Source organism: Triturus cristatus, chromosome 4_2 (genome assembly GCF_964204655.1).
Source record: "Triturus cristatus chromosome 4_2, aTriCri1.1, whole genome shotgun sequence".
Classification (NCBI taxonomy): Eukaryota; Metazoa; Chordata; class Amphibia; order Caudata; family Salamandridae; genus Triturus; species Triturus cristatus.
This window is the reverse complement of record NC_140586.1, coordinates 701258429-701276583: the sequence shown is the minus strand read 5'-3', so window position 1 is coordinate 701276583 and position 18155 is coordinate 701258429. Positions and strand designations below refer to the sequence as shown.

Genomic DNA, 18155 nt, shown 5'->3' with positions numbered 1-18155 from the left:
GTCGTTTTGCGTTGGTTCTGCGGGAGCAGTGTGGGGTAGCGCTGCGGGGCTTTGAATCGGTATCAATGAGCTGGCAGCTGTGCGGTGCGGCTTTGGGTCGCTCGTCTATTCTGATGAGGCAGGCAACTGTGCAGTGAGGCTTTGCGGTACTTCGCATCAGTTCCGATAGGGACCACAGTTGGGCTTAGCAGAGCACCTTCAGGCCCACTTCCAAGGGTACAGGATTGATGTGGCAAAACTTGGGAGCGCAGGCCTCATAGATTACAGTGTCCAGGTGCTGGGTTCAAGGTTATTGGAAACTCGTTGTGTCTCTAAGGCTTCTGATCAGGAGGCCAGCAAACTAGCCCTTGGAGTCACTCTTGGGTTCTGGGTACAGAGTTGCAGGTCCAGTCCTTCTCATCCAGGCAAAAGGACAGCAGGCAACAGGTCAGTACAGAAGTCCAGCAGAGTGGCAGTCATTTCAGTAGCACAGCAGTCCTTCCAGGCAAAGTATCCACAGGTCCAGAAGTGTACTGACAATCTGGTGTATGAGGTTCAATATTTATACCCTGTTCTGCCTTTGAAGTGGGAGAAACTTCCAGAGGCATACTTTTGAAGTGCACAGATGCCCTGCCTTCCTTGCCCTGGCTCCAGACTAACTACAAGGGTATGCAGCCATTTGTGCGGCAGCAGGACACAGCCTATTCAAGTGTAAGTGGGGCTGTGCCCATCTCCTCCCTCCCATCCTGCCAGGATGGCCCATCCGGCACACCAAAGTTTCATAATGTGTGTGGCTGTCTAGGAGGAATACACAAAGCCCAACTGTTTGCAACACCCAGTCATGTTACCCAGAGACTGGTTGCAGGCACCAAAGGGCTAAGGTAGGAAATTGCCAACTTTCTAAACATATTTCTATTAGCATTTCAGTTCAGCAACTGTAAGATAGATCAACACACAACAGTACACTATGTACAAATGGAATCCCAGTTTTTTCAGGCAATAATAGCATATCAAACTTGTAATTCACATCTCAGAAACATATTACTTTCGGTGTGAGGAAAGAAGCGCTTAGAAGAAATGGGCCAGATAGTATAGTTCACTGTGTAACTGTTTACTAACAAATGCTCTGTGCTGGGCGGTGTCGGGAGGTAATATTTTGTCGGAAGGAGAAGAAAGAGTCGGGTGGTGGGGGGGGGGGGGGCGAGGGTGGGGGGGGGGGGGGGGGGAAGAGGGATCCGGGTCTGCGGCGGTGGACAGGGTGGCCAGCAGATCTATCCATCTGCCCTCGTTGTTTCCACAGAGTGCTACTGGGTCTGTGTTGCCATTGCTTAGGTCAACCCTAAGGCATGACAGGTTGCTCAGGAGGGTCATGTGGTAGCAGAGCATATATTGCGTTACTATTATATCCGTGTGCATTGTATTCCTGATATTTGCTCAGGCTGTCAGTTCCTGTCTGCGGTGTCAGGCTGTCAGTTCCTGTCTGCGGTGTCAGTTCCGGTCTGCGTGGTGGACAGGGTGGCCAGAAGATCTATCCATCTGCCTCTGCACTCGTTGTTTCCACAGAGTGCTACTGGGTCTGTGTTGCCATTGCTTAGGTCAACCTTAGGGCATGACAGGATGCTCAGGAGGGTCATGTGGTAGTAGAGCGTGTATTGCGTTACTATTATATCAGTGTGCATTGCATTCCTGATATTTGCTCAGGCTGTCAGTTCCTGTTTTCTGTCCGAGTGAGGGTTTTTGTCAGTCTCCTCAGTCCCACTACGAGTCCCCCCAGGGTTTTACCAGTTTTAAAAGACTTCTCTCCAAGGTTCTGCCAGGGGGTGACATCTCAGTCCTTGTGCATCTTCCTTAGCCAGTGCCTTCCCTTCCACCTCTGCCCAGTAAGCCACATCTTTTTTCAGGTCCCCAATTGTGGGACCGCAAGTAGATTTCCATGTTAAGAGCTATTCTTCTCTTGGCTAGGACTAGCGCCAGGTCTATAAACTTGGTGCCTATTTTGTGTTTGGGTGGTCGGGGGAATAATCCTACAGACAGGACCAAAGTGTATGGTCTAGTGCATGCCCTGTCTCTGCACCCATCATTAGTATAGCTACCGACCAGAACCTATTGATTGTGGCGCATTTCCAAGTCATGTGAATGAAATCCGAGTCATTATGGCCGTATCTCTGACAATTACGAATATCACTTCCATAGGCAACACGGAACCCGTAGGGGGTCATGTATGTCATGTGGGTTGTTTTTGAACTGTATATATTTCATCCTAGTGTTGCAAGAGACAACATTTTACCCCAATCAGAGTCTGAAATCTCCTAGTGTAATAGAGTTTCCCATTTATTACGCAAGTTCTGTAATGGGGGGGGCGAAACATTTCAATAAAGAAGCATAAAACCATTTCACCTGGTGTCTAGCTCCTCCTAGGATAATGATGACCTGCTGTACCGCATAAGTCTCAGGTTCTTCTCGTCTGTTTTCCACAGCCCCTTAAATGTACGAGTCAGAGCTCCGTATTGCAGGAATTGTCCTGTCTGGAGTCCGAAGCTGTCAACCAGGTCTGCAAGTGGGGCAAGGGTGGCTTGCTGGTAGCAGTCCCCCACTTTCTCCAACCCTGCCTCCGTCCAGGATGACAGCTGGTCAGAGGAAAATATCGTCTTGGGGTTGCCATGTGGAATGCCCATCAGGGACAGTGCTGGGGTATACAGAGGTGCTTCCACTTTTTTGGCCACACAGCGCTTTCAGCACTGCAGGGCAGTGGATTGTAGCAGAGATTAGTGAGGGATTGTCACAGCAGGGTCTAGCATTCTAGCAATCAATCAAGTAGTATGGTCGCCAGAGTCCATCCCCTCTGGTCCCTTGCCCTCTAGCCATTGTAATTGGGCAGCTAGGAAGTAAAGCTCGAAGTTTGGTATCCCCCAGAAAATGCCAACTTTCTAAAAGTGGTATTTTCAAAATTGTAATTTGAAATCCATCTTCACCATAAGTTAGGATTTTTTCATTACAATTCCAAAGACACCAAACATGAATGATTTGCCATTTGGAAGTTACAGCACATTAAATCGAATAAAGTAACCACATTGTTACCCTATGGGAAAGGTAGGCCTAGCAGTAGTGAAAAATGAATTTAAGAGTTGTTCAATACCAGCACATGTAAAACTAAAATGTCACACTCTTTAAATATACTGCACCCTGCCCTCTGGGCTGTCCAGGTACTAATCTAGGGGTGACTTGCATGTATTAAAAAGGAAGGTTTGTGCTAGGCAAAACGTTGATTTTGCCAGGTCGACATGGTAGTTTTAAACCTGCACACACAGGCTACAGTGGCAGACCTGAGACATGTTTGAAGTGCTATTTAAGCAGGTGGCACACTCAGTGCTGCAGGCCCACTAGAAGCATTTAATTTAGGTCCTGGGCACACACAGTATCACTTTACTAGGAACTTACAAGTAAATTAAATATGCCAAGAATTGGGTATAAGCTCCTTTTACCATGTTTAGAGGAGAGAGCACAATCACTTTAGCACTGGTTAACAGTGGTAAAGTGTGCAGAGTCCTAAAGCCAACAAAACAGGTTCAGAAAATAGGAGGGTGAAGGCAAAAAGTTTGGGGATGACCCTGCAGGCAAGTCCAACAACTGATTTATTGCTGGATACAATTTGAAAATATATACCACTATATAGTCATAAAAAATAATGACAATTTGATTTCCATGACATTTTATTATTAAAAACCACTATTCTCTCTTCATGAACTTGAATGGCTTTAACTCCCTCACCCCCCCTCACCTATCAACCACTGTGAAATAATTTGGAGGCCTCCTCAATCCTGACTTCTCCCTCACGGAAGAGTTCAACAATAAGAAGCAAGAGAGCATCGTACTAGGGCTCCCTCTATTAAAAAAGAGAAACCTGTCCTCCCTGAAAATAATTTCATAACTGCTGTCCAATCCCTTGTATTCTTTCATCTGGATATGGGAAACACTTGCTCCACAGCCTCCCAGAAACCTCAATGTTGAGTCTAAAACGCAGTAGCACAACTCATCAAGGGCCCCTGCATATCTGCATCATTTTCAAGTCTGGTTTTACCATCTACAAGGCCACAATGAAAGGCCCTCTCTGCCCATGAGGCTGACAAACTAGTCAAATCAGGTAGATCTTCATACACCGTAGCTATGCCACCTCCACACCAGAGTAAAAAAGCATAGAAAAAGAAAACAGGAAATTGGTTTTCTACAATTATGCACCCAGGATCTGTAACAATATCACAGTAACCATCAGAACAGCCCTAAACTTACTTCACTTCAATTCAAAAGTTATAGACTCAACTCTTCGAGAAAATAAAATCTGCCTTGACATGTTAGAAAGTGCTTTTCATTCTACTGACTTGAGTAGCCCCCTCCCTCCACTCTGTAAACGGCTGTGCATCATACTATTGGCTCCCAGCCCTGCGCAGTGCTTGGTTACCTTTATCTAGGTGTGCAATATGCAAAAATCTGCACCGATCCAATGCAGTTGTCTTTTTTTATTGGTTAAATTAAAAAATATATATATAATGTAAAGAATGATTTAGGTCTGCCCTGATAGAGCAGCTGTCTGCAACACATTTGTTTGACTAACATACACAAAGCGTGGGCCCTAGCTTGGCACCAGGAATATTTTCTCTGACCTCATGCTATTGGTTTTTATATGGATGCATCTTTCTGGCTTCCACTGCACTGCATCAGGGACTATTTTACATCTAAAAAGTATACTCAGGGGTTGTGTTCGAGCCTGGACAGATGGCAGATTTGTGATCACTGAGCTCCCCATCCATTCCTAGGGGACCCTCCATCAGCATCGGAGACCCCAGAGGGTCTCCACATCCTCCATCGGATTCTGGAGTCAATGGACCTATGGGAGCCTCCGCAATGCAGTCCCAGGCCTATGAGACAGTGGGCCCGACTTCCTCATTCCCGATGGCCCTCCACGTGGGGAGTGGACTGCCTATGGGATGGGCCCATCCACACCCCACCACCACACATCTGCCAGGCCCCCAACATCAGTAACACCCAGAGCTCCCTGTAACCACACCGCTCCCATCAATTGTCACATTAATGGTGGGGACAACAGCGGCCGTCGACGACCAATCCATCATCAAGATCTTTCTCCACCAAATGGTCCAAGAGATTAAGGACGAATTTATGGGGGTGAAAATGGACCACCAGCACAACCTCCGAGCCCTCCAACGGGATGTTGATGGCCTCGGATACAATGTGGTGCAGACTGAACAAACATTGGGCAAGCGAAGACCTACAGCGACAGATCCCTTAACTAGAAGCCCAGCAAATTAGCCTCCAAGAGAGGTGCGAGGACTTAGAAAACAAGTCATGCTGCAACAACATCCATAGAATCCCAGCTATTGTCTGTGATGCTGATGTCCCTCAATATCTCTCTGACCTCTTCAATGCCATCCTGGTGCGCGAAGCAGGGGCACCAATTCCCAGAGAAAGAGTGCACAGAGTGGTGCCTCTTCGCTCACCCTGATGTCCTCGCTTACATACACAGCTGCATAGATGGAAAGGAAATTATGTCCCAAGTTTGCCAGGGCCACAGTGATAAACCCCCTCAGTCTCAACCCGCACCCTGCGGCGCCAGTTGGCATGGAATGCGGGGAAGTGGGCTGCGCCGCGGCCCCAGTCTCACAGAGATTGGGCATAGTAAGGCCTAGCTCAGACAGCACTTTCGAAAAACAGGCATGGACACCCAAACCCCGACTGGCCCGCAGGTCGAGGCAGCTGACACTCCGTGAACAGAAAAATCACACTAGCAACATGGAGAGACACTGGAGTGGTCTGCAAAGTGCGACCCTGGCTCGCAGACCTAGGACTACTAGATGTTTGGCATACACGCCAGTGCCTAACGGACTATTCTCACTTTTTGGCAGTGGAATGCACTTACGCATGCATTGATATTATTCTCCTTGAAAAAGGCATGGAGCATGTCATAGTTGAAGCAGACCCTCACCCCCAATCCCTCTCGAACCATGGTCCCGTCATCCTGGCTCTCCACAGGAGCACTGGCGGGAAGCTGCAGCGTGGGTGCTGGTGCTCAACGACTCCCTCCTCCGTGACTCAGTCGTGATAGCAAAAGTTCAAAAGACACTCGCCTAACATCTGACACAACAACACGCAAGATATGGAAAATCAGGTGGCCTGGGATGCACTCAAGGCAGTCGTTGTTAGGAGCCACTTCATCCAGGAGGCAGCAAGGCTCAAGAGTGCACGCGACCTCACTAGATACAAAGTGAACACAGAGCTAATGACCCCCGAACAGCAACGTAAACACTCAGACACTAAGTACTAGGAGAAATGGGCCAGCTCTGTACACTGGAGCAAGCTCCAGCCTTTCTGGTCCTATCAGCAATCGCTCTATACGTTTGACGCCTGCAGTAAAGAGACATTCCTGAACTGGATCACCCTCCCCAAGCTCTCTACATCCGTGAACTTGACACCCCATAGCGGAGGCTAAAATTCTCACAGCCATAGGCCAACTCAAGCTCTCTAAAGCCCCCGGCCCAGACAGCTTCACCCTATTATTTCATAAGCACCCCCCAACTCCTCCCGGTCCTCACTGAGTTTCTCACTACAGCAACATCAATTCAATGGACAACTGTTAGACCTGGCATTTCTTGGCGTGGTTACCCCTGACTTTTTGCCTCTACCTCCTCTGTTTTTGATGCTGTGATGGATTTTGTTTTGCTGGCTTAGATGCTTTGGGCACTTTGCCACTGCTGATCAGTGTCAAAGTGCAAGTGCTCCCTGTATAAAGTGTTATGGTAATTGGTTGTCCATAATTGGTATGTTTGTCTCACTAGTAAAGTCCCTAGTAAAGTGCACAATGTGTGCCAGGGCTGGTAATGCAAATGCTACTAGTGGGCCTGCAGCACTAATTGTGCCACCCACACAAGTAGCCCTAAAAAGAGATCTCAGGCCTGCCACTACAGTCCTGCACACAGTTTGTTAACTGCCTTTTTGTCCTGACAAGTGCACCCACTTGCCAGGCCTTACCCTTCGCTTTTTACGCAAATCAGACACCCCTATAGTAGGCCCAAGGTACCCCCCTGGGCAGGGTGCAGTGTATGTGAAAAGGTAGGACATGTACTGAGGTGTGTACCATGTCCTGACAGTGAAATACTGCCAAATTCGTTTTTCACTGTTGCAAGGCCATCTTGCCCATAGGACAGAATGGGGAATACTGTGTCCCATGTTTCCAGCATATCCTCCCATAGGAATAAGATGGAGAGATGGAGTTTAGTGTGCCTGAATTCAGAATTTAATAAAACATCTTTTTGTGAAGAGGGTTTTTAAATTGTGTGTTTAGAAACCACACTTTTAGAAGTGGCTGGTTTCTTGTCTTAAACCATCCTGTGTGCCTCTGCCTGGTTGTGTACTGACTGTCTGGGTTTGGATGTGACGAGGTCTGGGGAGTGTCCCGACACCAGGGAGGAGTAGGTGAGACAGCAACAGGCTAGCCTGCATTTGATGGGCGGGGGGGGGTAGGAGTAGCCCCCTGGATGTGAAGAGGGCTGTGTTGCTGCCACCAAAGGATGACTCTCACTACCAAAGGAAAAGGGTGTGCACTGGCAGGAAGACACCCAGGTCTGGTTTGGACCGGGCTCAGAGCCCCCTGAACACAAAGACTACAAAGGCATTTAGGGGTATAAATGTGAGAGCTGAAACCCCTGAACTGAAGACTGAACTCAAGCCTGAAAAAGGATTGAAACTACTTTGTGATCAAGAGGAACCTCTGCCAAGGAAGAACAGCTGAAGGGACTGAAGAGAAGGACTGTCCTTGCTGTGTGTTCTGGGGCTGGCCTGCAGTTTGCTGATTTGACTGAGGAGAGGACAAGGGACTTTGCTGTGTGCTGTGTCCTGAAGTAACTTGTCTCCAAGGGCTCGAGAGGAGTTGGCTCCCTGTTGTCGAAACTCAGGAACATAAAAGTTTCCAAGTGTTTTTGAGCGACGCTGTCTGTGTGTGCTTTTTGCAGCCTGAGACCATCGTGAGAATTGCCCCTTGACCGTGTTCCCCGGAGCAGTCTTGCGCTCTGCTTCGATCGACAGCATGACCAGAAGTGCTGTGATCGTTATCGCCATCGGCCCGTACTGTCGTCCCAAGGGGGAGCCGTGAGAAACCACCGCTGCCGGCCCGAGCCTGCCTTTGCCAAGGAGAGACCTGTGAACCTTCACCATCGTGGGTCTGGGATCCTTTGCTTAAAATCAACGGAGTCGCGCCGGGAGCCGATCAGCTGCGAGGCCGTTGCCTGGTAGCCCGACTCTCACTGCGAGGAGCAGCCGCCGCTAACCCGAAGCCGCACAGCGTGACGCCCAAGCCGCGAGAAGAGAGAGACTGCACTCCCCCCAGGTAACGCTCAGCGAGCGTGTGTATGTCCCCGCCTGGGGCAGAGTGCGTGCTACGCGAGACCACTCTTGGCCTTTCCCATCTTTGCAGCGCAAGCCTCCGCTCAAGTCAGTATCGCGGGCCATACTCACCAAGGAGTGGCAGTACCGGGGTCGGATTGGGGAGCTGCACTTTGTTTCCTTCGTAACGGGATTGGGGGCATATTTTGGCAACCGCTGACCGAGAGTCAGCCAGGAGTGGCATAGAAACCTTCACAAGCACCGCGATCAGTGCCGAATTGTTTTTACGATCCGCATTAGTACTTGCACTATGAACTGCATTATTACTTGCTTTCACGATCCGCACTAGTACTTGCATTACGGACTGCATTATTACTTGTTTGACGATCCGCATTAGTACTTGCATTAAGGACTGTCTTATTCCTACATTACGAACTGCATAGCATTGCATTAGGACTGCATTAGATCATCGTGAACTGCTCATTAATACCGCAAGAACCTACAAGTGATTGTTGGCCTAATAACCAGCCTAGTGAAATATTACGAATACGCATATGCTGTATAATTTTATCGTTTGGTCTCATGGTATTTCTTTTTGATAAAGATACCGCTATTTTCCTAAATCAGTGTGGTATCCATTTGTGGTGTTATCACTGTGTTACTGGGAGTGTGGTTGCAAATACTTTACACATTGCCTTGGAGATAAGCCTGGCTGCTCGTACCAAGCTACGGGGGTTGAGCAGGGGTTATCTAAGAGTGTGTCCCTCCTTTCCCTGACTAGAAGCAAGGGATCCCTATTTGAACTAAGGTACCCACCTCAGCCAACTAGAGACCCCCAGCTCCAAAAGAATTTGGGAATCCACCTCTGATGCCTGCCCGCTCTACCTGTGCCACCCTCAGCTTTGAATCTCCTGCGTGAAACCATAACATCTTTGCTTCCCTGGAGAAATCGCTCTCTTCTGGGTGGGATGCATTGTGGCCCTCAATATGACATATGACCCTTCTACCCCACATCCTGTACTTCCTCCTATCACTGCCATTCCCTTGCGGATCCCCAAAGACGAGATCGCGTGCCTTCAAACTGCACCTGCATGGCCTACATTTGGGGGGTGGGGGGAAGGAAGTCATAACTCTAGATGAGCCTTCCTGATCTGCACCCGACTCCCAGGGAAGGGGAGCCTAGGAGTGCTGCACTTGCTCCGTTACTATAAGACTTCCCAATTATGCTACATGATCGAAAGGCTCAAGGGGAAAACTAACAAACACTGGTACTTTATTGACCAGAACCTGGTATCTACACTTTTGGGCAAGGTCACATGGGTCCCCAAGACCTCGAGAGGTCGACTTTTATACCTCTCCCCTCATCACTAAAGCCACCCTAGCCGTTTGGGACTAGATTACCACTTGGAATGGCCTTACCTTCTTCCCTTCTCTTCCTCACTCCCATCCTGGACAACCCAGAGTCCTCACTGGGACTCTCACATATGGAGAGAGGAAGGCTACTTCTGCCTCCAGGACTTCTTTACGGGAGACCAATTAAAGGCCTTTGATAAATTTAAACTTGACTATGGGATTTCGGAAACTGAGAGATTCACGTATATCCAGCTCCGTCATTGGTTCTCCCACTCCATTGTTAAACCTAGGGCCACCAGGCAGCTTACTCCCTTCAAACATTACCTCCAACGCCTCACCTCCTCTAAGCATCTAGTCTCCAACATCTATTGCCTCCTCTATACACAGACATCACCACCCAAAACACCATACTAATTACACTGAGAGAGGGACCTACAGCTCACCCTAAACACCAGATAACGACAAGAAGCATTCCTCCAGAACACTGACTTTGCCAGACACACGCAGGGCAGGGAAATTCTTTACAAAATGTTGTATTGCTGGCACTGCACTCCACGCTGCCTGCACACTATCAATGTGGCCTACCTGGCAGCATGTTAGCGTGGATGAGGAGACAACGGTACTCCTTAACATCCTATGGTCCCTCGCCCTTCCAGTGACCTTTTGGGAGGCTATATTCCATGCAATCTCCCAGGGCTACAAACTCGACAGGCTCCTTGAATTTGCTGTCTTAGGAAGACTCGCTGAGGGTTTTTACCATCTCCACTCCATAGCGGGGAAGCGCACTTCTCACATCTTCTTGGCCACAAAACACGCAATCCTTTCCCTTTTGGGGAAACCCACCACTCCTAAATACGAGCACTGGCTTCACAAACTGTGGCTCTTGTTGAGCCGCAAGAAGATCCCAGCTCTTTCAAAAACGTGGGAGGTTGTCATCAACCACGTTGGTCCGCTGTTATTGCAAGCATTGTCTGTATGCCTTGAAATGTAAAACTTCAAAAAAAAAAAATTGAAACATAAAAAGTATACTCAAATATAAATATATGCAATCATTGTATACATAAAGCAATATTTTTTTAGCTTTCTTATTTCTCCTTACTACGTCTTTTTTAATTGAGATGGATTGTTATCTCCGTGTCAGGACTCGACAATAAGCCGGACTCTAACACAGCTGCTGGCTTTTACTTTACCTAGGCACTGCCATCTTAGGTTCGAAGGGGGGGAATTCTAATTTCCACCCGTTTCTCCTCATTGTTGCCGGGACCAAAAGTTTTTAAACTTTCAGCTTTCAACAGCCACTCTTTTTTTCCTTAATTTAAGCTACCAGTCGCTTCTCATCTCTGCTACTGCGGCCATGTACTTTTTTAAGTTGATGGCAAGAAGATCTTTATAATATTACTGCTAGGTCACAGAAAGCAATGAAATACGATAATAAAGGCTTTTGTTTCGGTGTGAAATGAAGATCCATAAAAGGTACATCATTAGGTCTGGATTTAATTTGCTAATGTACAAGCATGTGTCTGGACATGCTACAACAGTGAAGCCATACATATTGACTTTGCCAATGCTTGCTTTTCTATATCACCAGTTTCAGAATTTACCCTTGCAGAGTTTATTAGACAAAGGTCATGAATCTAGATGATGTGTGGCTGGGGAAAAGCTATTCAGAAAAACATAATTGTTAAAATGAAGCACAGCATCATGAAAGTGCACAATATTTGATAAAGCGACCATAGAATTTCATAACTGAATCCTTTGCAATTTCAAACAAATCTTAGGTCTCTAGGAGCAAGCTTTGTTTTACAGTCAGTGCAAGACTTACCCTTCTTTTTGTATCCACCTCCAAAATATCCATGAGATTTATCATTATGTTCTTATGCGTCTTCTTGTACTTTCCAACACGTAGAGACACAGTTAACCAGCCCGGCCTGCCAGTACACATATGCGTTTTACTCCCTTGCTTCTTCCACTCGCGAACCTATAAATTGAAAAAAAAAAAAATAACTAGCTTGTATAAGAATCCTAATATGCCAGCAGAACTTATTGATCTGAACAACGCTTTCTCTTAATACATATGAATACTATGAAAAACGTACAAAGTGTCTGCTGAGTTCATTTGAATTTACTATCACTACACTGCAACAGCCTTATATGCCACTCTAAAGCACACATCTAGAAAACAAGAAGGCGCAGATGGAAATACATTGTCTAACAGAACTTCAGATCTCAATGACAGAGGAAGAAACAAATGTTTTGACAAGCTTCCTAAATCTGGAATAATGTTGTCCCTCCATGCCTAAAGCAGAACACCCACCAGACCAACGTTTGATCCCCCAGGGAGGCGATGAAAGACCCTCCTAGTTTTGCCTTTTTAAACATAGTGTTCACATCTTAAAGTTGAGTAGCAATTTAATCTATGAGAATTGGGATCAAACTTCGGAAGTCACCTGGGAATTGTCTTTTAAGGACCACTGTTGACACCTTTGACGTCAGCAGGTCCCAGAAACTGCAGACACTAGCAGGATAGGGAGACCATGGTATTAAAACTCTAAAATCACAACATTAGTTTAGGCTCCTTTAGGGCTAGTGTATGCAGTTACATCCAAGTTCATATGGCAAACAGACAGGTCAGCTGTATTGCTTTCATCAGTTACATATGGAAATCAGGATATTATCCTTTGGTGATTTCAGCTGGCGACTTGCCAAAAGAAGGACATACTACAAAGTAGTCATATCAGAGAGTATAGAAAACACTATGAACTGTATTGAGCCCAACGTTATTTGAGATCTTGTGTCTCGAGGAAGAACTCTCCACCCATCTAGATTTATAGAACACAAACTTACAACCTACACAGGAACAGCAAAAATTGACTGTTACAATGGAAGACCAAAAAGCCTGGTCTTAAAAGTTGGGGAAACTATTTCCACCATTTTTGGCCTAGAACCCTAATGGATCTTCCTCCAAATTTAAATTTATTAAATCTAATTATTGAAAGATAATTGTCCCCAAGAGTAAACAGTAAAATGGCCTTTAGTTCATAAGGTTTCTCACCAAACAGAAAGGATGATCATGGTGGACTATTTTATGAATAATAGTGACTGAAATAAAAACAAAATTCTAACTGAGAGACAATTCAGGTTTTGAATATGCAATGATAGACCAAATACATTCTTTAGTCAACGTGGTTACTCTGATTTTTTCCTTCATGTCACTCAATCAGTAACGGATGACTGATTGTGTCAAAGGAAAACAACACAAGAAATGCAGCGACAGAAACTCAATAAAGAAAAAAAAACAGTAAATAGTTTATTTCAATTGATAGTAAGCCGTAAACATATTAAATAGTGTAGTCAGCACCACACACCAATGCATATTTCAGGAAACAGATACATTTGCTAGCAAATGATTAGGGTATGGATGATGGGGATGGTGCTTTAGCAATTGGGAGGGTCAGTATGCCAGTGGTTGAATCCTCACTTGGCAGTCTTCTGGGACTAGGCACCAGCTAAAGAGATTTGTGAAATTCTAGGAATACATGTCCTCCACATTCCATTCCAACTGCACATGGCATAATTGTTTCTCTTTTCTATTCATAGGAGTAGGTTACATCTATTTGTGAAGACATAATCTAGACTAGTCATGGCATCACAGGTTTTTTTTCCCTTCCAAGTGCTTTTTGATGATTCTAGTCATTGTCGTGTTAGTGTGCCAGAGCTTAGCCGCATGTATACAGAAAGTGGTTCCACGGACGTGTTTCTTCTTATGAGCAGTGATAGTAAGCTGACACTCCAACATTTGGATAGAAACTTGGCCTTTGCAGTTGTTGGCTCTAGGAGTGATGCACTTGTTACAGTGCCCTGAATTCTTAGCAATTGTCGCAGAGGCAGTGAGGGCTCCTGGAAGAGTTAATTTCCATAGTCAAGGTGTGAAAGAACAAGTGGTATGGTATCCTGAAGCTTCTGTGGGAATGCTAGATATGGGAAATGGATGCAATCTCATGGCTTGATTTACTCTGGCATCCAGGGATAGGCTGGATCCACGATCAGCACAAGATCTCAGTTCTGTCAATGTCATTGGTTAAGCACCATGTTCCTGGGTCCAGACTATCGAGGAATGGTAGTTCTTCCAAACTCCGCATGTCAGGATCTCAATTTTGGATGAAGTAAAGTAACGCTCATTTGTCAGCATCCCTTGGTGGATGGCTTGTTGAACCTTGATCTGTCAAGATCCATTGAACTCCCAGTTTCAGGATGGTTTGACTTACATTGGAATAGTTGTAGCACGTCAGGTCGAACAATTTGAGGAGAACTGATACTGGGCTGAGATAGACATCAAAGCATAGTGGAGCAATGTTTGAGGTGTTCCTCCCTTGCTGTTGAATGGTAGTCATGTGAATGGAGTTCTAAAGATTATGCTTAATAAATTTGAAAAGTGCTGCAGCAATAAATGATAGATGGAATGTTGAATGAATCAAACATTCGCCCTGGGTTAAATCCATGGTTCCTTTGCTCTCTATGCCACCCCAGTATGGACCCAGCCATATACAAATCAGTCTTGACCCTGCTCCTCATGGGGAAAAGTTCAGCCCGAACTGCCAAGCCGGGTCCTCTCTGGATCAGAAAGAAGCATACTGGGACTAGTTTCGGGGGTAACACCCCTCATCAGCCAGGCTAGCTTGAATCCAGTGGCACAGCAAGCAAGGGACCCACTTCTGGGCATACCCATCCCACTTATGGCAAAAAGTGCTACGGCAACAAATGATGGACGAAATGCTGAATCAATAATTCACCCCAGTCAAGTGATCTGGGTTAAATCAGTCTTGACCCTGCTCCTCATGGGAACAGTCCAGCCTGAACTGCCAAGCCGGGTCCTCCCTAGACCGGAAACAAGCATCCTGTGACTAGTTTCCGGGTAACACCCCTCATCAGCAATTTTTGCTGCAGCACAAATACATTTGAAAGGCAACAGGAGATCCTATCAAGAACGATTCTTTGATGTCAAGTTACTGCAATGTTAAGGGAGTGGTGTTGAACTATGTTGAACGCGGAGGCCTCGCCAAGTAGAAACAGTGCAGCAATGCCATTCATTTACTCTGTGGTCTTCCCAGATGGAGATCAGTACAGATTATGTGCCTCTTCCAAGGCAGAACCTATTTATTCATCTAACACCAGGTTGTTTTCTTCAGACGTTGCAGATTTGCTGCTCTTTCAGTTAGTTTTTCAAAGTAAGGGCTATTCCTGATAAGTAGTTATTTGCAAGACATTGTGAGCTCCGATGGGAAAAGAAGTTGTTTTTGATACTCATCTATTGGGTTGCCGCAGTTGCAGATAGAATGCTTTTTAAAGACTTTTGCAGGCAGGGGTCTGATGGTGAAGTCACAAGCTATGACCAGATTGTAAATTTTGAGGCCAAGCGTGGTTTTAAAAAATAGCAAGGGCTGGATGTCTGTTGGTTGGCAGTCCTTTAACTTCAATTCTGCAGGTCTGGCTTCTTGTTAATGAGATAACTTGCTAGAACTTTATCTTTGCCCACAAACATTATGGGGCCGATTCTCAAAGGTTTGTTCAAAATCTGTGCTTACAGACCAGTAAAGATGTGCATTTTTGCAGGCACATATTCATAAAGAGAATGTATACACGTGCAAAATTTAGACACACCTCCAAATACATTTTTCACACACATCTGTTAAGGTGCAATATAGTTTCTCGTGGAGCAAACATAGATTTCGGTTAGGTGAATGTAAACATTTTATTAGGAAAGCATAGTCTCACACTGATCCCCACTGTAGACCTACACACCTGTTTAGGCGTGCTAGTCAGTGCTGAAAATGGACGCCTTTTTCTCACTAGTTAACTTTAAAACCCTTGACAAATTGAAACCCATCGCAGTGAATGATCCCAATGAGGCTGTGCTAAACTTTACTAACTGGTTGCACAATGCCATAAATGACACCTTACCATCAAAAACAATCATTAGGCATAGATTAGGCCAATCCTCTCCTTGGTACTCTACCTCGCTCAAAGGTTTTAAAAAGAAAATGTCGGTGCCAAGAGAGAATTTGGAGGTCTGAATATAATGCAGGTGAAAAAAGGAAATATAAATAACTGATACAGGAGTACAAATCCCTAATAATCACAGAAAAGACCAGATACTTTACAGACAAGGTCAGAGCTGCAGCATCCTCCCCCACCCCCCAACCCCCCACAAACAATACTTCCAACCCAGGCGATGTGTGGAAGCCTTGCATAACTTTAAGAACAAAGTAGAGATTATTTATCTACCACTCAAATGAGACTGGACTATCTTTCAGCACCACATGCAATCCCTCAGGAAGTAGAATATCCTGTGCTTGAGAAATTCCCAGTGATCTCCAAAGATACCCTGAGTAGCATCTTAAGTCGCACAAAGTCAGGCACTCCTAATGATCCCTGTCCAGCTAGATTCTTTGAAGAGTTAGGTGACTACATCAAACCATACAACACGGTTTTAGCATTAGGTGCGTTTCCCAGAGACTGGAAGAAAGCCTCCTTTCGGCCTCTTCTAAAAAATCCCACACTCAACCCTACGGAGGAAAATAATTATTGGCCCATCTTCAGACTCCCTTTCCTATTCTAAAATGTTAGAATGACACCAGAATACCGCCCTCACCATCTACCTGGAGCAGAATCACATTCTTGACTCATGCCAATTTGGCTTAAGGATGGTTGTGGTCTCAGAAGAAGTTAGGGAAGTCCTGGACTGCAAAGGAAAGGCAGCAGTGGTCTTGTCTGAACTTTTCTGCTGCTTTTCACATTGGTATGTCATGATAACTTAAAGTAAAGATGGGGGCGGCATGGCTAGCTGCCCAGGATGGAGGTCGCATAAGCGACGAGCTCCGGGCTCAGGATCTTAATCCGGAATTTCCTGACTGCCCCTGGCGGCTCTGCATTCCTGTGAGGTGGTACACAGCTGCTGGGGCTTCTGGCGACCGTGCTGCACCCTCTTCGGGCCCTGGGGAGTACGAATGCGGGCCACCCGGCATCCCAGAGTGAACCCGATGCAGCCGGATGGTGCAGAGGTGACCTAGGCCTGTGAGCATCAGACTATCCCGAGGCTCGAGGCCGCGCTGCATGCAGGGCGCGGCAGGGTGGCCCGCGGCACGGGGCCCCGGCTGCCGCCCTGAGGGGTTCCTGACGTCGTGGGACTGCCAGAGCTCTAGCACTGGTGAACCGGGATCTCCCCCCCCTTCCCTACCTCTCAATTGCTCCTGGATCGGCCTCCTAGCTTGACGCAGTGGTCTCCATCTCCGAGACGCGGTGAGTGCGTCTAGTGCTTCAGGAGCTGCGCAATACCCTGGCCGAGCCCGGAGATGCTGTGTGCGGGGGTGGGCGCCGCCAGCTTCGGCAACTGATGTGGCGGTGCTGGCTGGTGCGGTCTCCAGTGCCTGCGCTCGTGTCCTGAAGTGCCTGCCATAGAGGGAGCACCGGTGGCCTAGCCCTTTTCCTCATCAGGTCCTCCTGACGCTGCCAGTCCGTGGCTTGACTCTGGGGGCCTCTCTACCTGCTGCATAGGGTTGGACCTCGTGCAACCGGTCATTCCTGTTGCTTAATTACAATTGCGGATTTGCGGCTTTGGAGCACCTCCTCACGTGCAGCCTCTACCTACGGTCTACTGTGTGCACAGGGGCGCTCTTGCAGTGAGTACTATGAGGGTCGTGGTTCCCCCCACCCCATTTTCCCTTTTTCTACCTGTTCCTTCACTGCCTGTGGGGGTCCGGAAGGGTCTCTTATATGGCACAGTGAGGATGCGCCGATCATCCCTGCGCCTGTGTTTGCCCTTGGTGTTGGAAGGGGGTAGGGGCCTATCAAGACACTAATCCTTCACAGGCGGTGCTGGTGGGCACTGCCCCCTTTTGATTCAATAGCGGTCTGGGACACCCCCCTCACTCAATTGCCCAGCTGTAGGCCCGGAACTTCTTTGCCACCAATAGTGCCTGCAAGCATTGGGGCGTGACTGTCCAGCCCCCGATGGGGACGGGTGATTGGAGATACTGGTTTCAACGGTATTCATCACTGACCTGTGCTGTCGATTGGCTTTTTTCACAGAGTGACCCTGGTTGAGGCCTACTCTGTGACACGACCGAACAGCAGACGGCAATGGGTAGAAATAAGACGAAGATGGCGGCGGACTCGGGCCGGGACGGCTCGCCGCCTTCTGAGACCTCCTTGTTGCAATCACATCGGACTGATGATGGCACTACACCCATCCACCCATTGACAAGCTGGATATGATCCTCCAGGAAATCCGTGAATCGTGCTTGGCTGTAGCGCAACAAATAGGCACTATATCTACAGAACTGAACCTCCTTAAGGATGACCATAAAAAACTGGCAGATAAAGTAAAAGACTCTGACCACTCGATTTCAACACACCAACCACAAGTGAAAGAGCACAAT

General features: G+C 47.0%; 1 protein-coding gene across 3 annotated transcripts in view; it reads right to left on the bottom strand.

The window, feature by feature from the left end:
• Positions 1-18155, bottom strand: part of DHCR24 (24-dehydrocholesterol reductase) — a 132718-nt gene that overhangs the window by 95048 nt on the left and 19515 nt on the right. For all 3 annotated transcript variants that reach the window (XR_014960667.1, XR_014960668.1, XM_085602534.1), the window contains exon 2: positions 11543-11698. Coding sequence is in view for 1 of the 3 variants with exons in the window: in XM_085602534.1 (XP_085458660.1) it covers positions 11543-11698 (156 nt within the window). In the remaining 2 variants the exon portion in view is untranslated. The remainder of the gene's footprint in view (positions 1-11542; positions 11699-18155) is intronic.